Source organism: Bos javanicus, chromosome 2 (assembly GCF_032452875.1).
Source record: "Bos javanicus breed banteng chromosome 2, ARS-OSU_banteng_1.0, whole genome shotgun sequence".
NCBI lineage: Eukaryota > Metazoa > Chordata > Mammalia > Artiodactyla > Bovidae > Bos > Bos javanicus.
The window spans coordinates 23,923,799-23,949,799 of record NC_083869.1 but is presented as its reverse complement, the minus strand read 5'-3'; the positions used below and the strand labels follow the sequence as shown (position 1 = coordinate 23,949,799).

Below are 26,001 nucleotides of genomic sequence, written 5' to 3'. Positions count from 1 at the left end.
TTAGTTTTCCTCTTTGAGAGGCCATTGGAACTTCAGACCATTGAATCTGCTGGATACTCTTGGCTTATAATTTCTTACCTCCATGCCTTTGCTCATGCTTTATCATCTTGTTAGAATCTGTTAGATAAAGAATCTGCCTGCAACGTGGGAGAATCTGCCTAATGGGGAGACACAAGTTCAATCCCTGGGTCAGGAAGATCCCCTGGAGAAGGGAATGGCAACCCACTCCAGTATTCTTGCCTGAAGAATTCCATGGAGGGCTACAGTCCATGGGGTGGCAAAGAGTCAGACATGACTGAATGACTAACACTTTCAGTTTATCATCTTATTGCTTGGAAACCTTCTACCCTGTGTTTGTGCTTATACAATTTCTGTCCACTCTCCATGACCCAGCTCAAATTTCAGCTTAAATGCTGTGGGAAGCTGAAAGTTGGAAGGAAAAAGTTCTCTGTGAAGCCTTATCCACTCATTCCTGTTTCATCTAGCTCTGAACTCCTAGGAGTCGCTATATAGATCTCTGTGGATCTTTATATGGACCCATATGACTGCTTTCATCCTTGCATTTTCATCATTTATATAGAGATTTTAGATCCTCTTGGAGATCAGAAGTGGTTTTAGGGCAGAATGAAAGTCTTATTCTTCCTGTAATTCTCAGAAAACTTTTCATTGTACTTTGCACTTGGTTAACATGCAATAGATTTGTTGGATGAGAGATTAGAGTCTGAAATTCAGAATTCTCATGCCTTTTATCTCTGCTTGGGTGAAGAAAAGCTATAGAACAAAGGTACTTCGTGTTTTGCTTGTGTGGAGACTTGGGGCTGGGACGGTGTTAGCATCTGATTCTTGTTGGTTCTGAGGACTGGCTCCCTACCCTCCAAGGAGGACTAGATGAGGTAGACCAGCTTCTGGCATTTAGGAAATCTGTTATGATCTCTCCAGCTAGATCTGTCTTTGGCATAGATGGGGAGTCACAATATCCTATTACTAAATGGACCACACACAACTGTGACAAGATCCCTTTCTGATATTGGCCTTGTCCAGCTACTGGTTCTTTGGGAATTCAGTCTCCAGGCATCTTATTGCCTGAGTAGTCATAATGCTGGATGCAATAATTCAAATCTTGCCTGAAATGATATGCAAGGCCGGCTTTCTTTTTATTAAATCAGCGTTCTAGATACCCGCCTACCTGGCCTGGACTATTAATTCTGATCACTTTGAAAACTGAAATGACTAACAACAAAAAGAAAACCTGTCAAATTGAATCTTCATCCCTAACTAATCATAATACCTGCCATATGCCCTTGGCACGAATCATGTTGCTGCCTGGGGCGTTTCATTTTCTGCAGTGAAGCGTGCTGGAAATGTGTGTTTGTGTGGACTGCTCTGGCCATTTTACACTCTGAAGGGGGACCCAAAGCTGTTTCCCAAAAGAATGAAATTTAAGGCATCTGTTTTCCCTGGCATTTGTTGTGTTGAAACTATGGAAATATGCTGTCTTAGACTTAGTGAGTATGACGAAAGGCTTTAGTCTAACAAAAACTTATTGTGAAATTTTATTCAGTATTTTCTCTACTATCCAACCCTAGATTTATTAAACAGTCTTCTCACTATTAAAGCCTGAGTACTGTGAAAGGAGTGTTTGACTCTATCTGTAAAAGCTATATCCTACCATGCCTTAGGGAATCTTTGGTTTACTAAGAACTTTAGCTAATGGTACCCTCTACCCTTGTGTAGGCCATGGCCAACTAAACCATACAGAGAACATTATTCCAACCAAACTCCTGAGTGCATGGTGCCTTAGCCATAGATCTGGAAGGCCCAGTCTCATTTTGGTTAAGATATTTGGAGTCTGAGCCACAAAGTAATTATAGGGCAACACTTTTCATTTTACCCTGATTTATTTTTATGTATTTATTATTTGGGTTTTTCTGGTGGCTCAGTGGTAAAGAATCTGCCTGCAATGCAGGAGGCTTGGGTTCGATCCCTGGGTCAGGAAGATCCCCTGGAGGAGGAAATGGTAACCCACTCCAGTATTTTTGCCTGGGAAATCCCATGGACAGAAGAGCCTGGCGGGCTACAGTTTGTGGGGCTGCAAAAGTCAGACACGACTTAGTGACTAAACGACAGCAATTTATTTATTGTCTCAGTATATTACTCCTCTTAGAACATAGGCCTTTCTAAAGATGGACAGAATTTCCAAGATAATTTAGGCTTACAGCTCCCTTTTGGTTATGAAGAAGCCAAGGCCCAGAGAGGTTAAGCAACTTGCTGAAGGTAATGCAACTTGATAATATAAGTGACATAGTATCATTTCTACCACATTCTATTGGTCACAGGGTTAGCCTGGATTCATTAGGAAGGGAAATAAGTCCCACTTCTTCTTTTAAAAAATGATTTTATTTATTTATTTGACTGAGCTGGGTCTTCATTGCTGCGTGGGCTTTTCTCTGGTTGTGGCGAGTGGGGGCTACTCTCTAGCTGCAGCGCACAGGCCTCATCGTGGTGGCTTCTCTCGTTGCATTCGTGCTTTGGTTCTTGCGGTACATAGGCTTAGTTGTCCCGTGGTGCATGGGATCTTTCCAGATCAGGAACCCGTGTATCCTGCATTGGCAGGCAGATTCTTTACCACTGAGCCACCAGGGAAGCCTGGTCCCACTTCTTGATGGAGATCATGACAAAGCTTTTGTGACCATCTTTACTACACTATCCTCATAAAGTAGAAATTTTGTTTCATAACAGTTTAGGCTCTCTGGAGGTATATGCTGTCACTTTAATTGGAAAAATTTCAGCCATTCTTTCTTAAAAAATATTTTTTTTATTTCCTATCTTCTCTCTGTTTTTCTTCTGAGACTTCAGTTGTCGTTCAGTCACCCAGGTGTGTCTGACTCTTTGCGACCCCATGGGCTGCAGTAAGCCAGGCCTCCCTGTCCCTCACCATCTCCCATAGTTTTCCCACGTTCATGTCCATTGCATCAGTAATGCCATCCAGCCATCTCATCCTCTGACACCCTCTTCTCCTTCTGCCCTCAATCTTTCCCAGCATCGGGGACTTTTCCAGTGAGTCAGCTGTTCGCATCAGGTGACCAAAATGCTGGAGCTTCAGCTTCAACATCAGTCCTTCCAAAGAGTATTCAGACATATATATTAAACTTTTGTTATTATCCCCCCATGTCATCAAGTCTCTGTTTAATTTTTATCCTTTTTTCTCGCCATGTTTCAGTTTTGGTCACTTTCTACTCTTTGCCTTAAGGTTTACTGATTTGTTTTCCCACAGGGCCCAACTTCCTCTTAAGCCCATCCAGTGAATATTTCTCTTTTTCATATTTTGTATCTTTCAGTTTTAGAATCTTCATCTGCTTCTTTTTAGATAGTGTCTGTTTCCTCTACTGATATTCTTCATCTCTTCACTCACGCTAATCTTTTCTTGTAAGTCCTTAAACATAATAGCTGTTTTAAAGTCCTTGTTTGGTATATTTGCCATCCCTATCATCTCTGGGTCTGTTTCTATTGACTTTTTTCCCCATTATGAGTCACATTTCCCTGTTTCCTCATATATGTGGTAATTTCTGATTGTATGCTAGACAGTATGATCCTCTCATATTAAAGAGTCTGGAGTTTGTTACTTTCTTTAAGTCATGTTACCTTCTGTTTCCATAGGCAGGTAACTTATTTACTGATCAGTAAGTTTCTATTGAGGCTTGTTTCTGCTGAGGCTTATTTTTCAGTCTTGTTAGGGTAATTCTAGGTTTGGGGCTAGAATGGTCTTTTTGAGTCTCAGTTGAATGTCCAGGGTGATCAGTGAGGTCTGACTCCTCTGGCTGGTCAGGGCTGCTATATCTCTCAGCACTGTGTGACCTCCAGAATCTCTGTTCAGCTTTTACTTCCCAGAAGCTGTTGCCTGCTGGGCTTCTGCATGAGTATTGGACTGCACATTGGCAGCTAATGAGTCAAGAAGACCCCTCCGCTAAATTTTGGAGCCCTTTTTATAAACAACTTCCCTCTTTCGGGGTCACTTCACTGCAGATTTCAGCTACTTCAGCATCCCTGAATGCCAATAACTGCCCCACTAGCCCCATGATACTGCTGTGCTCTACTTGGTCTCCCTCCATGTCTGTGTTCCAGAAAGTATTTCCAGGCAAAGCGTCAAAGTTATTGTGTGGATCACCTCTTGCATTTCCATCCGTCCTAGGATCGTAGTCCTGCATTACCTGTTATCTAATGCCTGAGAACAGTTGCTTCCTGTATTTTGTTCAACTTTTAAATTGTTTACTGTGGCACCAGTTACTCCATCATAGCAGGAGTGGATGTTCTCTTCTCTTTGTATTGAAACAATAGATTTTTTAATAAATAGAAAATTCCATATATTTAAAAAAAATTACCGTTCTACATGTTGCTCAACTGATCAATCTGTGGCATCAGATATAGAGATGGTTTTGTTAGTGAACTAAAACCACCAATAAGGCTTTTGTTGACTGTTGTCTAAGTCTTTCTTTGACTGGGTGTTCTTCAGTAACAAGTTGATAAATTGATGAAATAAATTCTGGTTGAAAATTTTTGGTTCTAGGTCAAAATGTTGCCCACCTTGACATACTAAGTCCTTTTTCTGTCTCTTTTGAGCTCTTCACAGGAATTCTTATTATTTAGTCCTCCTGCCTGCATTCTAGTTCTTTATGAGAACTGAACACTCAAGCTTCCATGATCCCATCACTAATCTGGAGATGTGTCTTCACTCAGTGTGCCTAGAAACTTAATTTTCTACTCCTATCTGTTGTTTATCAATTAAAGTAAAATTCAGGCCTGCCCCCTCCAATTTAAATATCCTTATATCCATTACAAGTATTGTGGGGCAGGACAGATTAGTTACCACACGAGCAGCCTAATTACCTCCGCACAAGGATGATAAACTCTCTTGTAGTTGCTGGTGCTGTTCTATATACTTCACTTTAGAGCTATTTTCTGTTTGTGCCTACTTGAATGCATTTGAGTATATATCTCAAAAAATGGTACCAATCTCTGTTTCAGGGCTACAGCTTTAAACTACATTATTTCCATTCTCCATATGGTTTTTACATTCAGGAAAGGCTGAGTAATATCCCATTTTTTAATATTTAGATGTACTAAATTAGTCATGAAAATTAGCATGGGTTCACATGAAAAAAATATAAATGGATCCCACAAGAAACTTGGTCAATAATTAAGCTGCTGTTAATATAAAAAATGAAATGATTCTTTCTGTATTCTTTCACTGGGAACATTGGAAGTGTGAGGATTTATTATTACTCTAATTTGGTAAGTGTGATCAAGAAGAACAAATATTTTACTGATAGTTTCTTAACCAAAGTTAAAGTGAAAGTGTTAGTCACTCGGTTGTGTCTGATTCTTTGTGACCCCATGGACTATAACCCACCAGGCTCCTCTGTCCGTGAAATTCTCCAGGCAAGATACTGGAGTGGGTAACTATTTCCTACTCCAGGGGAATCTTCCCCACCTGGGGATTGAACCCTGGTCTCCCGCATTGCAGACAGATTCTTTACCAACTGAGCCACCAGGGAAGATACTTCTTAACCAAAAAGTAATATAATTTTCTCTGAAATGTTCTTCATTTTCAATAATAAATAATAATACATTTACAAGTACAAATACAAAAGGCACAAAAGTGTATTTGTTCTTTCAACAGTGTTCCAGACACTGTTCAGGGTGCTGGAGATATGTCAGTAGCTCAGCATGTCTGACTCTTTGCGACCCCATGGACTGTAGCAGGCTCCTCTGTCCATGGGATTCTCCAGGCAAGAATACTGGAATGGGTTGCCATTTCCTCCTCCAGGGAATCTTTATGACCCAGGGATCCAACCCACATTTCTTATGTCCCCTGCATTGGCAGGTGGGTTTTTTACCCCTAGAGCCACCTGGGAAGCCATCCTTGGCAGGAGTAATAGTTGTTGCGAGGCTCTCAGGTGGGGCAGAGGCTTTTAAGGGGCAACAAAGACACCTGTATGTCTGGAGGAGACTAGAAGAGGCAGTGTTGCAGAAACCAGTACTCGAGAAACCAAGAACCACACTCGGAGGGCTGGAGAACTCAGGTCTATTACGCCACTGGGCCCAGAGAAGTTAACACTCCAAGTTCTGAGCCCCGAACAAAGGAGTTACAGAGTTTTTATAGACAGACTATAGTGGGCAACACTGGCTGCTAATAGGCTGGTTTAAACTAAGGGGTTTGGGGCACGTGGGAACCGCAGTCAAGATGGGAAGGGGGATGCTTGACCTTTACACAGACAGGCATGATTAATCAGGTTTGCAGGGGCTGGGCAGTTGCAAAGAGCAGGACAAGCGTGAGTGAGATAAGCTCCAGTTCCTAGCATTGTAAGTCCCTACTTTCTGAGACAACGTGACCTACGTGATCCAGACTTTGCAAGGAGCAAGCTGAGTTACAGAGGCAGAAGGAGCAGGAGGTTATGTAAAATTTTAACTTTTCCTCTTCAGAAGGGCCAAGGGAAATAGGTAGCTGGAGTGGGGCATGGGGACCAGATTATCCACCATCATGGTAGCATACCCAATACCCTTTTTAAAGCCAGAGATTTTCAACCAGCTGATCCATAGAGGGGAAGGCATTTTCAAACTGCCTGCTCAAAATGCATTTCCCTCTGCTGCTGCCCATAGGTTGGAATGCATAAAAGCTTAAAAATAATGTCCTCCCCACTCCCCCATCCTCAGCCTTCCTTTTTTTTCCACTTTGTTTCTCCTTCAAGAGTCTCCTTCTTGTTGCCCAGGAATAAAGAGCACTAAGAAAAGACTTATCAGAAAGATCTCAAGAGATTCCCATTTCCTTTTTTCTAATCCTCACAACCTAAGGGTCTTAGGTCTCTTCAGGTGGTTAGTTGTTGCAGTGGCAATTTTTTAAACAGCGTCATCTCAAAGGTGAATGTAGCACTAAGTATTGTGGAATGATTTTTGAGAGCATCTGTATGCTATGGTGCAAATTGCATGAGAAAAAATAAAAGCTGTCATTTCAGACTTCTCTACAAAGCATTTTTAAGGAGGCATCAGTTATGAGTCATCCCAGAAGCCATTTTAAAAGGTTAAGGAGCCAAAAGAAATTATTTTTAACATAAGGCTAATGGAGCAAGTGTATCATCTGAGGAAAATTAGGAAATCATTCTACTTGATGTGATGCTTGGAGTCCAGTAAGCATCCGGTTTGGCTGGGATCCCCTGACTGCAGTGTGTAGTGGAGAGGTGTGTGCTCAGCTTGATTATTCCATCCTGAGGTCAGACACTCATGCAGTCAGAGAAGGTTTTTGAAAAGGGTCTGTTAAAATTGGGCCAGGCTGTACTTTGATTTTGTATTTGTCATGAGAGGACCTGTAGCACACTGAGCCTGGTCAAAAGGTTTCCCTTTCTCTTTTCACTAATAATTGCAGGGTTAGCCTTGTTTAGATATTAGCAAGACTGATCCTGCCCTCAGCCAGATGACAGGCTTTTTCAACTGTCCAAGCAGCCCTGGGCCCCAGAGCTGGCATCTCTCTCTCGTGAGACTGATGACACACTGGTTGGCAGTAAAGGAAGGTGGAGGCATTCTGCCCCCTCTATTGTTTGCTCAGGGCCACAGTGGTGCTCCTGGTGACCTCCAGTCCCAACTCTCTTATTTGGGACCCTTGGGGGGCCATTTGTTCTTCACTCTTTTATGGAGACACAGAAGCCAGGGGCATGATTTCTAAATAGAGAGGCATTAGACAAGGAATTTGCAGACTGCTCCCCGGCGGCCGATGCGCAGGCCATATTTTGGGAGGGTCACAGAGGTCATGGTGTGCACTGTGACAGTCAGTCTCAGCTGTGGACATAAAAAGCTGCAGCTGCACCTGGGTCTTCGGAGCCATCAAGCGGTTTTTTCTCAGAGTCACCCTGAACACAGGCAGACTCAAGAGACGAGAGAATTTTGGCCATTGGTTGAGCTGAGGGATGTGCTCAAGTGTGTGTGTGTGTGTGTGTGTGTTGTTAATGAAAAAGGTGTTCACGCTTATTAAAGGCAGTAAGCAGAGTTTATTTAGGACTGTTGAGGTAGCTATGAGGACCCCTGCCATAGGATTTTACAGTGGGGCAGAGGGATTGGGTTCAACTCTGAATGCAGCATGGACAAGTGGGAACCTATAGTCAAGGAGTAAGGTGTGTGTGTGTTAGGGAGCTGGTCAGTGGATGGAAAATTACCAAGAGAAAACATCAAGGGTAAGAGAGATTCTGGGTAAAGTGACCTGACTGGATTTTTACTGAAGACAAGGGTGGTTAGGTATCATCTGGGGGATGGTGGAGGATGTGAAACCCAATCAGATATGGAGGGTGGTCAGATATCAAGAACAGAGGGCTCTGGTTAAACTGACTTTTTAAGCAAGGTTCTTGCTAAAACTGCCTTTTACAAAGAAGTACACAGATGGGTCTAGGAAAAGATTCAGGAGTCCAACTCCAGTTTGGTCAACAAAGAATCTTTATCATTGTGTATGTGTGTGCTTGTGTGTATGTGTTTGTACATATGTATATCTGTGTGTATACATATCTGTATCTGTATATATTATCTGTGTGTGTGTGTGTGTGTGTGTGTGTGTGTGGTAGGGGGCTGGTGGGTAAGAAATTCACAGAGAGCAGTCGGTAGAGCGGGTCTCTAGGGAGAGGAGCCCTAGTGACTCACCACATTTTTAGGAATAAATGATGGAACAGTGGTGGTACAATAGAAATTAAAAGAGAAACAGGGAAGAACTGACTCTAGGAAGAGTTTGCAGCTGTGCCTTCAGGAAGTCTTTGTAGAATTTGCATTCACCAGTGATACCTGTTCTTCTGAATTCATATTTCCTTCTTTCCTATGTTAATTGCCCTTCTTACCAGATATCACCTTGATAATTGCTGGACATGTACAACTCCCGCTAACTCAGCTTGAACTTCCTCTGTGCAGGAGCCATGCTCTTTGTGTCACCGAGTCCTTTCTTCTCTTGTACAGACACTCAGTAAATGTTTGCAGATCAAATGAATGCGTTTCAACACCTTCTTTCTGAATTTTGTTGATGTTGTTGGGAAAACTTGTAATTAGTAAAGAGTCAACATTTCACTTTCTAAGTGGTTAATAATCATATAATTAAAATGCTAACATGATAAGTGGTAAACATCTTGAGTTTCAAAGACTTTTGAAATATCCATGTCATCACTGGCTCTATAAACACATGATTTTAGTATACTAATACTTACCTAGTCTCTGTTATAATGTTTTTGCTGGAAAAATAGATTTCATAATACTTGCTTCATCTAACAAGGCTGTGATGATGAATATTTCAAAGCCCTTTAAGGAGTCAGTAGTGAAAGGCTGATGTTATCAAGTACATTTGTTTGAGATTTTACTGTTGTTATAATAGAGAAAAATATCCATGTACACCTATCTATAAACCCTTCCAAAAACACAGGAGAATTTCAGTATATGTTTTTAAGCACCTTATTCATTCTTTTAAAAGGTCTTTGTGGCAATGATGACAATGAATCTGAAGGTACTCATAATAAGAATAGCTTCTGTAGCCCTTTATATAAAGCTCCATGTATTATCTCGGACTCAACAGTTCAGTAGGAATGGGGACAAGCTCTTTATAACCCTAAGTTACTGTTAAAGCACAAAGAATCAAAACAAACTGCAAAGTCATTTTAATGCAAATGTATTCATTTAGCTTTATCCCCAATGTTCTGAAATACGTTTATTTGATCTTCAGAAGGCATCTGGAAATTTAGAAAAAATATAAAGGAAGTAGTTATTAAGCATTCCATACGTTCCCACGAGATGACGGTCCTATTACAGCCTGTTATTGTCCGTTTCTTGGACGAGCCTTCTGTTCACGACTCTGGGAAGGCACCTTGGCAGAGAGCAGCCTTGCCTTCCCCTCCGTCCTTTCCTTTCCCTCTTCATCTACTTCCTGCACCCCTGCCCCAGGTCTGACTGCTGGGTGTTGGCACCCCCTGTCCTGGAAGGTCCCCCTGAGCTTCTATGGGATGTAGCCCAGGGTGGGGGTGTGCTTACTTAGCAGATTGGTGAAGAGGGGGGCCCTCCTCGAGGCAGAGGATTCACAAATGTCTATTATCATATAGTCAAACAACAGAAGTCATCTGAGAGGAGATGTTTTGCTGATTTTAAGGTTATTGTACATTTTCCCATGAAGATGCCTATGTGTTATTATCTTATGATCTGACTAATCCAGAAACTGGTTCATTGGTCCCTGCTGCTGCTGCTGCTGCTAAGTCGCTTCAGTTGTATCCACCCTAGATGATCCCAAATTGACTGCATTAAGATTTAAGACCATATTAAAATTTCACATTGCATAATGAGTGTGGCCAGCAGGTGGAATCCAGAACCTTTGCTCTCCCTCATATACCTGACTTTGGTATTTTCCATGTTTGTATTCTTTGTAGTAAAAGAAGGTCCAGCCCAGAACCTTGTGGGCACCATGTTCCCATGCTTACCATACAGTGTTCTAATTCTGGTTTTGGAGCGCCCTTCCCCACTGGAGTATGAGCTCCTTGTGGGTAGGGTTGGCTTCTTGTTCATCTCTGTTATTCCAGGGGAAGATATCTTATATAAGTAGGAAAGCAATATAGTTTAGTGAATGGATAATTAAAATGAGTGTGCACTCATGAAAGCATGTGTTTGGCAGAGAGTCATTTAAAATTTCACATGCTAAGTTGCTTCAGTCATGTCTGACTCTGTGCAACTGTATGGACCATCGCCTGCCAGGCTCCTCTGTCCATGAGGATTCTCCAGGCAAGAATACTGGAATAGGTCGCCATGCCCTCCTCCAGGGGATCTTCCTGACCCAGGGATCAAACCCAGGTCTCTTATGTCTCCAGATTTTGATAACTCATATTGCAAAGTTAAGTCTTGTTTATTTGAATGCCATTAATTTGAAAGGTAGATATGGTAAAAAGTTATAAGTATTAAAACCACTCCTTTCAAGATCATAAACATATTCTAATAAAATATTCTTTTGTGGTACTGCCAATAGGCATTATTTGCCATTATAATTTATGTAGTACTCAAAAGAATTTTATTTTATTGAAAACGTTTTTGGTTTGTGTCTTTAACTTTAGAGGAATTAACCTCTGTCTGACCTTGCTGTCTGATTTAGAAAGTTTTTAATAATGGACAGTGAAATTCATCTTGTAGAGCTGAAGAACCACAAGAAGAGGAAAAAGCAGGAAAACAGTGACTCGGGAGATAATAAAGGGCTTTCCTGGTGGCTCAGCTGGTAAAGAATCTGCCCGCAGTGTGGGAAACCTGAGTTCGATCCCTGGGTTGGGAAGATCCCCTGGAGAAGGGAAAGGCTACCCAACCCAGCATTCTTGCCTGGAGAATTCCATGGACTATATAGTCCATGGGGTCGCAAAGAGTCGGACACAGCTGAGCGACTTGCACTCACACTCACCTGTAGACAGTCCCACCTCTGCAGTTTGCAATTTGTCTTTGTTCTTACCGTTGTACTTCTGACTGACCAGCTGTAAACTGGAGATTCCCACGAGCCCCTCTTTGTGTGATGAACTTGATAGAGCTGTTCACAGAACTCAGGAAAACACTTACTTACTAGACTTCTTATAAAAGGGTATATAGTTCAGGAGCAGCCAGGTAGAAGAGAAGCACAGGCAAAGTATGAGAAGGGGCACAGAGAGGTCATGCCCTCTCCTGGTGCCACTCCCCACATTTCCAAGTGTTCACCAACCTCAGTCCCACCGTTGAGGGGTTTTTATGGAGGGTTCAGTACTTAGGCGTGCTTGATGAAACTGATTGGTCATTGGTGACTGAACTCAACCTCCCGCCCCCACAGTGCTGCTGAAATTTCCAACCCTCTAAGTCACATGACTGGTTCTCCAGGCAACCAGTCCCCATCCTTAGGTTACCTAGGAGTTTTCCAAAAGTTGCTTTGTTAATATAAACTCAGTTGTGATGGAAAGGAGCTTGACACCCATTTCACCTTTATGACTGTTAAGCATTTCAGCATCTGAGGACAAAAGGCCAAATATAGCCAAAGATACACCTGTGACGCTTATATATGAAATAGCAAGAGTTTTAGCTCTGTGCAAGGAACAGGGAACAATTTCTTACAATTTTGTGTTTTTTATTATAAGTCACTATATCATACCATCTGCAGTCGTTGTGACTTTTCACCTGCAGTCGTTTAGGGTGAGTAGTAGACAAAGGTCTGGAAATATTTTCTTTTTTTATTGGGGTTTTACAGTGTTGTGTTAGTTTCTGCTGTGCAGCAAAGTGAATCAGCTGTGTGTATACACCCGTGCCCTCCCTCTTGGACCTCAGTCAACCCTGCCACCCATCTCATCTGTCTGTCAGAGCACCAAGCTGAGCTCCCTGTGCTATACAGCACGTTCCCACTAGCTCTCTGTTTTATACATGGCTTGCACATATGTCAATCTGTTTCCCAGTTCATCCTCCCCTTCTGTGTCCACAAGTCTGCTCACTACATCTCTGTCTCTATTCCTGTCTTCCAAATAGGTTCATCTGTACTATTTTTCTAGATCCCACATGTATATGTTAATATATATTTGTTTTTCTCTTTCTGACTTATTTCACTCTATATGACAGACTCTAGGCCTGGAAATATTTATAATGGTTGTAGAGGAATCAATATTTGCAGTAAAATACTTGCAATTCGTGTATTTCCATTACTTTGTTTGTATTTAGAATAATAATGCATGTGGACTCAAGTAAGTTCTTTCTGATACAGCTTTGTGCCTTTTCTCCCCTTTATAGACCACTGGAACGATCCAGTGAAGATGTGGATATAATCTTCACACGGCTGAAAGAAGTTAAAGCTTTTGAGAAATTTCACCCAAATCTCCTTCATCAGATTTGTTTATGTGGTTATTATGAGAATCTGGAAAAAGGAATAACATGTAAGAAATGCAACTCCAGTGATGTGTTTTCATATATAAGTTTGTGATCATCTGTGGTTATGCTGTGGGGATGGATAGCAAATGGGGTATCTTTGTGCCAAACAGTTGAGCTCAATCAAAGGTATGAGGTTGACATTTCTCTCTCCTTGTTTATTCAGTTCTACACCAGCATTTCCTTAACTCCTTTGTCCATAGCATGTAAATGGTTCTTCCAGGGCAGCCTCCTTTTCAGATGGAGCCGGAAGGATTTATATATTCAGCAAGATCCTTGGAAGTTCCAATATACAATTATTTTCTGTAACCCTAGAAATATGGGAGCCAATAGGATATTAAATGGGCTTCCCTTGTGGCTCAGTGGTAAAGAATCCTCCTGCCAATGCAGGAGACACAGAAGTCTTAGGTTCAGTCCCTGGGTTGGGAAGACCCCCTGGAGAAGGAAATGGCAACCCCCTCCAGTATTCTTGCCTGGAGAATCCCATGGACAGAGGAGCCTGGTGTGCTATAGTCTATGGGGTCATAAAGAGTCGGACACGACTTAATAACTAAACAGCAACAGCAAAAGGATGTTAAATAAGATAAAAGGTCTCAAATAATGATAATAGTCATTTTAAAAATTAAAGCACAGCTGGTTTACAATAGCAATGTTTTGAATTAACCTCACTGATAACATCTATTCCAGATGTGACTAAGGGGTGGGGGGAGTAAAATGATAGGTTGACAGCTGCATTTAAAAAATATACAAGTACATTTTCATTAAAAAAGTAATGCTATTACCATCTGTTGGGATGCTTTATACTTCGGTAACAGAAAACTCCCATCCAACTGGTTTGACTATGTTTCCTATAAGGAGGGAACATCAGTTATCCACGTATAAGCAGTCCTGAGGTAGGATGGCTTCAGGACTGATTAAGTGGCTCAATGACATTATTAAGGTCTCAAGTTTCTCTCATATTTTTGTTGGTTTGTTTTTGCTGTTCAGCTTGAGGTGTCGGCTTTTGTACTCAGATTTGTCCCAAGTGGTTCTGAGGCAACTAGCTGCAGCCGTTGGAGGCATTGCATGCTGATACAAAACATTCCTGCTGAAGGACCATTTCTTACCTCTTTTTCAGAAGTCCCCCAGCAGACTTTCTGTATTGTTTCAATGAGGAGAACTGCATCATGTGCCTCTGATTAAACCAATCACTAGCACAGAGTATGGGACCACATGATTGATTTAGACCAATCATGGTTACCCCGGTGGAGCTAGGGAAGAAACTCATACGCTCTGAGTATTTGGCCTTGTGGAGGAGAGTGGGAACTTGTATATAATCCCTGTTCAGGGCATGATTTCAAGTGGGGAACTAGCAGGGTTTGTCACAACAGCATTGTAGAAAATTTAGAAGACAAAACAAATATCACCTACAATCCCCAAATCCAGAGATTGCTGTTTATGTTTTGTGTGCATCCTTCAAGATATCTGCCTATGTGCACACAAAGCACAGTCACACTTCTGTTTAAAAAATCATCCGTACATATTGTTTTCAAACCAATATTTTTTATTCTTACTTGGTGGGAACATTATTTTTTTAAGAGATAAGACTCTGTCTTCTATTTCTTACAGCCATTTTCAAAATGAGTCTTCTATGATGTGTAATGTGAATTTGATTGGCAAGTGATAATGTCTCTGGGGGCCAAGAAGTTCATGGAAGGCAAAGCCCTAAATCTAAAATAAGTCACTTACAAAGGCTAGGAATAGCAGAGTCACTGGCGAGGCCAGCTATAAACTCATCAGTCCCCCATCTTAAGCTTGTCATCGCACCTGGTGGGACACCATTGTTGTCCTTACCTTTCCCCAGCATGCTTTAGTCAGAGAGTTTAGAACAGCTTGTCATCATTAATTATGGCTCCCAGAAGCTTCCTCTTATGCAGTGAGCCCTAGCCTTGCCAGAACTCAACTTTCCCACTGAGTTGTCATGTGATTTTTCATTGAGCCACTTGACTTCTGAAGTAGGATTCTGTGAAAAGAATTTTAAAATATCAAATCATTCCATCTAGTTATTTAGCTAGAATATTTAAAAGGATAGTTGGGTTTGCATGAGATTTTTGAACCAGTGTTTCAAAATGACTTTCCAAACTGTTGGTCTTAACTAGGACATGGGAACTAAGATTCTCACTAAATAACTAAATGCTTTGTCTCTGAGATAACAAAAGTAAAACTGAGTTCAGAAATTTCTGATGAGAATCATTTCCAAAGAGTGGTTACCTCTTGATGCCTAAAAGCAGTGAATTTATACAAGAAACTAGCAAGTGGACAATGACAATATGGTAGTTAAAACTTTTTTAACCGATTTTATTTTTCTTAATCAGTCATTGCTTAGCTTGAAATGAGACATTCTATTCTGGAAAACATGTTGTTTTTTAATATAAATAGATTTGTGAAATTGAGGGTGGTGATCTGGTTTTGTTGAGTCACATAGTTTTTTAAACACATACCCCATCTAGAGTAATGATTTTCCAAGTATCACAACACAATGAAGTGCATTTAAGACAAATTACAGAGAATACCAGACAATTCTTCTTACATTCAAAGAATCTTATAGGCTTTAGGATTAACATCCCTTATTGCTACTGTATAAATATAAAAGTGTTCTGTTTAATAGAGTTCTGCTTCATGGAATGTTAAATAAATAGGATATTGCTTTGTTGATAGAAGAGGGAAAGAAAATTAAGGTATGCTCTGGTGGGAATACATAGAGGAATCTCATTTAGGTCCAAGTTAGGCTCAGAACAGTCAGTGAGAAATTATCAGATTACGTGGTAAAACCAACTTACATTTGGCCTGCTTACCTGCCTGTTTCTTTTCCAGTATTTCGCCAAGGTGATATTGGAACCAACTGGTATGCTGTCCTGGCAGGGTCTTTGGATGTTAAAGTTTCTGAGACCAGCAGTCACCAGGTAAGATACCATATTCTTTTTATTTTCTTAAAGTAAGATTTAGTATTGTTATTTTTAATGATACATTATCCCTCTGTCTTGAATGCTATCAAAATTACATTTTCAAACCCATTTATCTTTCCCATAGTTCAGAGTTCCATAGGTATGTGTTGAATTCTCAAGAAACATACATAGTGAGTGTTTTCCACGATTTAAGTATGGTGCCAGGTGTGGAAATATGAAATGCAGAATGCCCTCCAGGAGCCTGCTGTCTGTTAGAAAAATGCAAACAAGTCCGCAGCAGTGGGAAACTGCCATCGTGCGAGGTGAAACGTGAGCAAAGGGGAAAGAGAAGCAAGTCTTCCGAGGTTCCTCCTTAGATCCTCCTGAATCTGGTTTCCTGACTTTTCTCTGTCCTAAAAGTGACCCCCTTGTCAGCTTCAAAAATTTTTTATTTATTTTTGGCTGTGCTGGGTCTTCGTTGCAGCGTGGGCTTGTCTCTAGTTGGGGCGAGCAGGGGCTGCTCTCTGCTGTGGTTTCAGGCTTCTCATGGCAGTGGCTTCTCCTGTTGCAGAGCACAGGCTCCAGGGCACATGGGCTCAGTAGTTGCGGTTGCTGGGCTCCAGCGCACAGGCTCAATATCCGTGATGCATGCCATGGGCTTCATTGCTCTGTGGCGTGAGGGGTCTTTCCGGATCAGGGATTAAACTTGTGTCTACTTCATTGGCAGGCATACTCTTTACCACTGAGCCACCAGGGAAGCCCCTCTTATCAGCCTTTCGTGAGCTCCAGCAATGCGGGAAACGTGGTCAAGGCAGTCTCCCGAATACCGCTCACTATTTAAGACAAATTACATCTCGTTGAATGTGGAGGGCCAAGAAACATGGGCTTACTTTATCTTCTTTAGTCACCTCTGAGGAGCATGGTGTCCTAGTAGATAAAACTCATATTCTTGCTGCCTCCTCCATCATATTTGTGAGTTTGAAATGGGTCCTAGATTCTCCTTTCACATCTGCAGTGACCCTTTCGCCATCATTATTCCACATGGCCTATATGTACAGAACCTTCCTATGTAGAGCCAAGAACCTCTGGTCTCAAAAGGACACCCCTCTAGAGGCTGCCGTCCAGCTTCAGTATGAAAATGTTCTGAGTCTTATATTCACATGTATCAGAATTCATATAAAAACTGAAGGAAGAGAATCGGCTAAGTACAAAATTGGAAAGAAATATCAAGAAAGGTCAAGGAATTAAAGGGACAAATAATCTCCAGCCAAATACCATGTTTAAGATAGTGCTTCTAAGCCTTTTCCACATGTGGCACACTTCAACTGTGAGAAACATCTATGACATACTCCATTTGCGGTTTAACTTTGTAGGAATTTGTGTGTATATTGGAGTTGTGGGCAGTTACCATCTAACAAGTGGATTGTTGGTTAGTGGACATTTGGAGTTTGGAGTACAGTAGCCTGTGTTCTGCCCATTGTCATGGAGGGTTAGGGTCTCAGGCCAGTACCCAAGTCCTCCTCACCTGACAGTATACCTTTGCAGTGCATCCGTGCATCAAAAGTTCCATGAGGAACTGCCTGGAATCTGTGCCTGCTGGCCTCGATGGTACTGTCCTCCTGCCCTCTCTTGCAGGGCCAGTTCCCTCTTGAATTTCAGAGTGGCCCAAAGAGGGAGGTGAGTTTTGATTCTTATAAGTTGCCTCAGTTTTCCAGTGGGACTGAGAACAGCTAGCAGTTCTTGGATATTTGTTATGTGCTAGGCAATGTTCTCAGAGAAGGCAATGGCAACCTACTCCAGTACTCTTGCCTGGAAAATCCCATGGATGGAGGAGCCCTGTGGGCTGCAGTCCATGGGATCACTGAGTCGGACACGACTGAGCGCCTTCATTTTCACTTTTCACTTTCATGCATTGGAGAAGCAAATGGCAACCCACTCCAGTGTTCTTGCCTGGAGAATCCCAGGGACGGGAAGCCTGGTGGGCTGCCGTCTATGGGGTTGCACAGAGTTGGACACGACTGAGGTGACTTAGCAGCAGCAGCAGCAGGCAGTGTTCAAGCACTTAACTGTATTTACTTGCTCCTTTAACCCTGTGAGGTGGGTCACATTACTGTTTCATTTTACAAATGAGGAAACCAAGTCTTTGTGTGGCGAACTAACTAGTTTCAACTAACATATCTAGAAATTAGGGGGACCAAGATGAATAAGCAGTTAGGCATTTGAACATATGCTCTTAGCCAGCACTCTGTACTGTTTGACTCAGAAGAAATATGATGAAGCAATTCCCTCTCTCTTGGCTGTTTCTCATCCTTTCAGATCTTCTCATGCCCTGTACCTCCGCATACCTTCTGCCTGCAGACTGCTGTCCAGGTGGGTCCCCTCCAGACCTTTTTGCTCAGAGTTGCTTCTGACGCTAACCTTCACCTGCTCTTACCTGCATGGATTTGCGGAGGAGACAGGGCCTAGAAAAGGATGATCTTCCTTCCTCCTCTGTCTGGTTGTTAATGAGTAATGAAGGTGATTCAGAAAAGCTGAATAAAGAAAGGTGAGGAAAGAGGAAAAGGAAGGAAGATGAAGATTAGGAAGGAGAAAAGTGAGAAGGGAAGAAAACCAGGGAAGAGAGATGAGGAAAGAATTTGAAAAGGCAGAGGAAGTGTTCTTAAGGGAAGATAAAGATCAGCAGCAGCAATGTGCTGACACCTCAGATGCTAAGCTGGCATGAGATTTTGATGGTATTAATATAGTATTTGGCCAGGGGCTGCCAGAGTATTGCCCTTGACCAGTTATTTCTCAGTGTGGGGTGCTCCCCAAGAATAGCTGAGCAACAGTTGTGGATTTAAAAAAAAAATTAGTAAACTTTAACTTTAGATTCTAGCTATGGCTTTGACCTCAGCCCCAATGAAGAGAACTTTCCTAAGTTGAGCTTTGTTGTTGTTTGGTCACTAAGTTGTGTCCAACTCTTTGTGAGCCCATGGACTGCAGCACACCAGGCTTCCTTGTTCTTCATTATCTCCCAGAGTTCGCTCAAACTCACGTCCATTGAGTTGGTGATGCTATCTAATTATCTCATCCTCTGTTGCTCACTTCTCCTTTTGCCTTCAATTTTTCCCAGCATCAGGGTCTTTTCCAGTGAGTTGCATCAGGTGGGCAAAGAATTGGAGCTTCAGCATCAGTCCTTCCTATGAATATTCAGGGTTGATTTCCTTTAGGACTGACTGGTTTGATCCCAGTTTGATCTGTAGTCCAAGGGACTCTTAAGAACCTTCTCTAGCACCACGATTCGGTAGCATCAGTTCTTTGGCATTCAGCCTTCTTTATGGTCCAAGTCTCACATCTGTACATGACTACTGAAAAAAACCATAGCTTTGACTACACAAACCTTTGTCAGCAAAGTGATATCTTTGCTTTTTAATATTCTGTCTAAGGTTTGTCATAGATTTTCTTCTAAGGAGCAATAGTCTTTAAATTTTGTGGCTTCAATCACTGTCTTCAGTGATTTTGGAGCCCAAGAAAATAAAATCTGTCACTGGTTCCACTTTTTTCTCTTCTGTTTGGCATGAAGCTGGGCTTAGTCTTCTCATATTCTCATATTAGCTTTATACCAAAGCTGGCTTATCGCTTCTTCTTCTGTGTACTTCACAGAATCCAACCACAGTCCCAGCCAGAGTTTTCTGAATTGATTTGTAGAGTCCCCAAGAAATAAGGAAGAGAAGACACATTGACCTCTATAGCCTCCAAACTTCCAGAGAAATAGACAGAAGACCAGCCTTCCAGCTAGCTCTGATGGACAAGATAGAATTCCAACCACATGAGAGGAAGGAGCTAAGGAGAATGAGTGAGATGGCTGACACTTCTCTCATGGCAAGTGACTCAAAAGACAAAAACAAAAAGGTCATTGCTATCTGCTCTGGCCTTGTAATGGACCCTGGGTCTCTTCCCAGTAGTGATGTGGCCAAATCAGGGCAGTGGGTTAGCCAATCAGAGTGGTACCCTGTATAAGTCAGGGTTCTCCAGATAACCAGTGTCAACAGGTGATAGATAGATATATAGATGGTAGACATTTCCTTTAAGAAATTGGCTTATGTGATTGTGGGCACTGCCACGTTGGAAATCCTCAGGGCAAGCTGGCAGGCTGAAATTCAGGTGAAAGCAGATGATGCAGACTTTACAGACTTTAATCTTAAAGTTGGAAATTCAGAGAGAATTTCTATGTTGCATTCTGGAAGCAGAATTCCATCTTTGGGAAACCTCAAGGGAGACATTGGCTTTTAAGACCTTCAACTGATTGGGTGAGGCCCACCCATGTTATGGAGAGTAATCTGTTTTAAAGTGCTGCTTGTAAATGTTCAGTTCAGTTCAGTTCAGTCGCTCAGTCATGTCCAACTCTTTGCAACCCCATGAATCGCAGCACACCAAGCCTCCCTGTCCATCACCAACTCCCAGAGTTCACCCAAACCCACGTCCATCGAGTCAGTGATGCCATCCAGCCATCTCATCCTCTGGCGTCCCCTTCTCCTCCTGCCCCCAATCCCTCCCAGCATCAGAGTCTTTTCCAATGAGTCAGCTCTTCACATGAGGTGGCCCAAGTACTGGAGTTTCAGCTTTAGCATCATTCCTTCCAAAGAAATCCCAGGGCTGATCTCTTTCAGAATGGACTGGTTGGATCTCCTTGCAGTCCAAGGGACTCTCAAGAGTCTTCTCCAACACCACAGTTCAAAAGCATCAACTCTTCGGCGCTCAGCCTTCTTCACTGTCCAACTCTCACATCCATACATGACCACAGGAAAAACCACAGTCTTGACTAGACAGACCTTTGTTGGCAAAGTAACGTCTGTGCTTTTGAATATGCTATCTAGGTTGGTCATAACTTTCCTTCCAAGGAAATGTTAATCACACCTAAAAAATACTTTTACCTCAGAATCTAGGCTGTTTGACTAAACAACTGGATACCATAGTCTAGCTAAGTTGACACATAAAATTAATTATCATATGCCCCTATCGTGGGGGGCAAAATGGGTTTGGGCAATGGGCCATGGGAGGAGAAGCCAGAAAAGACCTGGAATTCCCAGAGACCAGCACTGGCACTGCCCATTGCCTTCATATGCCACACTGTGCTGGGGTCCCCTGGGTACTCATTGACTTCATCTTTTATGCCCTGTTTTACAGGAGCTTGAAAACAAGGCTCAGTGACCTTAGGTATAACATTCCCAAACGTGTGGTCGCTCAGTTGTGTCCAACTCTTTGTGACCCCATGGACTGTACCCTACAAGGCTCCTCTGTCCATGGGATTTTCCAGGCAAGAGTACTGGAGTGGGTTGCCATTTCCTTCTCCAGGGGATCTTCCCGACCCAGGGATGAACCCGGGTCTCCTGCATTGCAGGAAGACACTTTACCCTCTAAGTCACCAGGGAAGCCGCAGGGCCACACAAATGTACATGGCTAAATTAAGATTTGAATTTCTATCAGACACACTCCCAATTTCACATTCTTCTTGCTTCTCATACACAAATGAAAGGTGGGTGGGGGCCGAAAAAGAAGAAAAATTTAAAGAGACTAAGAGAGAATTAAGGAAATAGAAGTGAATTCTATTTAATTCCTTGAATTCCTTAATTAATAGAATTAAAGAAATAGAATTAAGCAAAGACTCAAATCTTTAAAAGTGGATAGAGCAGCGTTTCTTGCTAGCCTGCCCTCCACTTACTTGCCTCAAGTCTCACCCTGCCCTGCACGCCTCTCTTCTCATCTGAGAGTCAGGAGTCAGAGGAGATGGTGGAGATAAACTTCCAAACTTAAGCTCTGAGTTTCGGCTCCTCAGTGGGGTTTTAGCTGAGCCAGAATGGTGAGATGAGGGCTGGAATGGCTAACGGTGGCAGAGCGCTCACTATGAGCGGCTTTATGCAAAGCACTTTACAAGCTTTATTTCACTGGCTACACCCTACATCGCCCTCCCCCATTCAGTACTATGATTAGTCTCATTTCACAGATGCTCAATAACTTGCCCCAGGGCACACAGCCATTCAGTTTAGTTCAGTTGCTCAGTCGTGTCTGACTCTTTGCAACCCCATGGACTGCAGCACGCCAGGCTTTCCTATTCATCACCAACTCCCAGAGCATGCTCAAATTCATGTCCATCAAGTCGGTGATGCCGTCCAACCATCTCATCCTCTGTCGTCCCCTTCTCCTCCTGCCATCAATTTTTCCCAGCATCAGGGTCTTTTCCTATGAGTCTGTTCTTTGCATCAGCTGGCCAAAGTATTGGAATTTCAGCTTCAGCATCAGTCCTTCCAATGAATATTCAGGACTGATCTCCTTTAGGATGGACTGGTTGGGTCTCCTTGCAGTCCAAGGGGCTCTCAAGAGTCTTCTCCAACACCACAGTTCAAAAGCATCAGTTCTTCAGCGCTCAGCTTTATAGTCCAACTCTCATGACTACTGGAAAAACCATAGCTTTGACTATATTGACCTTTGTCGGCAAAGTAATATTCCTCCTTTTAAATATGCTGTCTAGGTTTGTCGTAGCTTTTCTTCCATTAGGTTGTTGTGATTCTAGGACTCAAGTTCTCGACCATTGTGCTTGTACAGGTGCCATCCAGAGGATGTGAGAGGGAAGGGATGGAGTGAGGGCTGAGCCGTTTAGGAATGATGTGGGGAGGAGCAGCTTTTCCCCTGAAGCTCCTGCAGCCACCATCCTGCATTTCGGATTCCAGCTCAGAGCTCCATGCCTCACCTCCAAGCTCCTCCTTTCAAGTGTTTGCACTCCCACGCCCCCGCCCCTCTACCCACCAAGGCCTACTGTTGGGGAACACCTGCTTTAGACCCGAAGACAAACAGTGAAATGAGCATGGCCCATCCCTTTAAAGGGTTTCTAAGTTGGAAGGTGGGATTGAGAAGTAGGGGTGATCAGGGAGGGAGATTTAGGTGTGGTATATACACAGTAGAGGTGAAACGGGTATAATTGGTGTTGATGGGATGGGGGGGGGGATTGAGAGAAAGGGAGGAGCCTGACTTGGATGAAGAGGTGGGTGGTGATGCCACTGCTTGAAATAAGGAACATGGAAGAAAACGCATCACAGATTCTGGTACAGTATTTTCATATTATACATTTATTAGGTATTATTCATTGAATTTTTCTGAAAAAAAAATCACTCTTTTTCTTCTACATGATACGAAGATATAACTTTCAAGAACACACAGAGCAGAAATATATTATCTTTGGCTCATAAATTCATATTACCTTCCTGCCTGTCTCAATATATTACTTTTTCTCCCCATCACCCTTTATATTAAACTTTTTTGCTCCCTAGGGTAAGAAAACATACTTCTCACTCTCCGTATGATTGGTTTGACAGATCCTCCTTGAATTTTTTGGACCCCACATGGAGGGTCATACTTATGTCTCATTGGCGATACCCTCTGAGCAGAGTAGTATTAAATCTCATCCTTTGCAAAGCATTTCACTTGCCCTCTTTCATTTGAGCTGCCCTGTTAGGTTGACCCAGCTGTGCTGCATCTTGCTAAGACACAGGTGAGTGAGTTGCCCACCCAGGATGACACAGTAGTAACCCGTAGCGCTGGAAATCACCTGACTTCCTTGCCCAATCCAGTGCTCTGCTGGTACCTCACTTAACATTAATCACATGTGCGGTGCATCCAGCTACCTGGGCGTAGGGGAGGGGCTACAGATACAAAGGGCGCATGCTCCCGGATACTGCCAGGATGCGTGGTGGTCACAGGGTGGTGGATCTTTCTGCACCCCCTTGGATCACACTGATGGCCAGCATTATAACAAAGAAAGCCACTGATTCCTCATTTGGGAGAACGATGAAAACACAAATGTTCAGTGAGTAGTAAGGTAAACTTCAGGCCCTTTCCAAGCAGGGGAAGGGGGAGGGGAAAAGCTACTGGGCTCGCCTCCCAGTTTTGCTTGGGGTCAGCCCAGCAAAACACTTGCCAGTCAGTTTAGAAACAGTCTTTGCTAGCTGGGGAGGCAGGACCTTGTCTACTGACCACAGCCTCACCCTGTGGGTCCGTTCCTAGCTCAGGACCGGCAGATGAGGGTACAGAATCCTGCTGAGAATTGGTTGGAACCAGCTTCTCTGCTCTCATGCAGTAAGGCCAGTGCTCAATTCTGCTTCCTTGCCTTCTCCCAGTCCAAGGCCTCAAGCGTGGACTGGAGGGGAAAAACCCCAAGCTCTGGATATAGAGAGGGATGTGGCCCGACCTCCCTGAGACCCTCCCTGAGGAACTGGTCTCATGGTGCTCTCATTTCTTGTGCTACAGCCGTGAAGCTGTGTGCAGGTAAGAACTTTGGGAAATACATGGATTATCCTGTTCCTATAACTGTGGTGAACTTTTTAGAGTCTACCATCCTTGGAAATGCCTTCCTATCAACTATATCAATTGATATCATTTATATTGACTCCACTGCTCCATAAAACAAAACCTACCTTGGAAGTACTTCTACCCTGTGTCCCTGAGCAGTTGTCGGAGGCATCTCTCCCAGCTTCACAGACATTCTCCTGCCTGCTCACTCTGTCTTACCCCATCAAACTGAGAACACCCAGCAAGAGGCCCTACCCGCAGACCACTTCCCCATCCCAGACCAGAGTGTCCCAGCTTGGCTCGTGTGCTCATGTAGATTTCTACTCGGCATCCCAGATTCTGTCAAGGATGAACCCTTCAGTTTCCAGCAAGACCTGCCCCCGCTCTTGGTCTCTTACCTAAGTCTAAGCAGGACCTGCAGGCCTTTGGATATCCACAGCTGAACTCATGTGCTCAATAGCCTGCCTGTCTCCAGTGCCTATTTAACTTAATGGGCTAAAAGCCAGAGATTTACATTCCTATTAGAATGAATAATACTGTGGGTGGACTATTCCTCATTAATATTTAGGTAGATTTCAGGTTAGAAGTGAGCATTAGAACAGGTTATAAACAAATATCAAGCTTTAAAACAATAGTTTTATAAAGCTCATTATCTCAGACAGTATCCACTTCGTGTGAGTGGGAGAGGAGAGACAAGGTCCTGCTTTTTTCTGCAGATTTTGTAAGCGGTATGGTAACTATTTTAATCTTGCTTTGGTAAGTATTTAAAATCTAAACATAAAGAAGGTTAAACTAATCTTTACACCAAAAAAGTATAACATTTCCCCAGTCACATGAAACGATTTCTGATGGCTGCAGAGCAAATAGAAGTATATACTGAAAAATAGGGAATAGGATGGTTTAGTAATTAATATAACTCCTATCTATATTTCTGTAACAGGTGTTTATTTAAAATGTTAATATTTACCTAATGCAATGCACGATCATGTAAATCTTTTGAAATTCTCAGAGCCACTTAATTACTATGTGACCACAAGCAAGTTAGAGTATGTGTAAATTGGAGATACTAGTTCCTATCTTAAATAAGTTAATGTGTATAGAGCACTCAGTATGAAGCTTGACCAAGAGCAGGGGTTCCATGATTTTTTTCTTACTATTTTTAAGGAAAAGGTGATTGGCTAAAGTGGAGTGCTGTAGGTTGCAATGTTGCCATTTTACCACAGGAGGGCAGTGCTAGAATAGAAAAAGCAGGAAATGCACATTGTATTCGAAATAGCAAGAAGTTTAACAGTGGTGTTCAGCCATTTCATGGGATCAGAGAATGGGGCAGTGTTTTGCCTTGGTCCTCACTTTATTCATCCTCTCCTCCATCTATAAAGTTCTGTGGCAAGTTTTGGAAAATGATCTCTTACTGATTTCCCCCCTAAAGTAAAATGTGGGGTTTTTTTGGTTTGGTTTTTTTTTTTTTTTAAACCCTTTTTGTTTTAAAGATGTTTTTAAGTGTTGCATATTTGTAAAATTTGAAGGACAGGCATGTTTCTCTGTGTTGTTGCTTTATCTTTCCCCTTCTTTCTGTTTTTGCCAGATTCCTTAATACATTCTTTTGATCCATTATTTTCAGACATCGCTATCATCAGGAAACATTCTCTGAACCCATGTCTCAAGCCAGTAAAACCTGAAAGGTGCCTTGTCCACAGTGGTTGCTTGTAATCTTAATATTTGTCTATGCTCAGGTCACTGTCTTTGTTGAGACCTGATTAGAGTTTGTTTAGCATCCAGCCTGGGACCTTGGCATACTGGGCTGAGTTTTGTTGCCGTGTAATTCTTGGTGTAGGCAGAGGCA

General features: G+C 42.5%; 1 protein-coding gene across 2 annotated transcripts in view; it reads left to right on the top strand.

Annotated features, from left to right (window-relative positions):
• RAPGEF4 (Rap guanine nucleotide exchange factor 4) overlaps nt 1-26,001 on the top strand; it is a 334,045-nt gene that overhangs the window by 48,818 nt on the left and 259,226 nt on the right. For both annotated transcript variants that reach the window (XM_061435215.1, XM_061435208.1), the window contains exons 2-3: nt 12,778-12,920; nt 15,766-15,854. In XM_061435215.1, the coding sequence (XP_061291199.1) occupies nt 12,778-12,920; nt 15,766-15,854 (232 nt within the window). The remainder of the gene's footprint in view (nt 1-12,777; nt 12,921-15,765; nt 15,855-26,001) is intronic.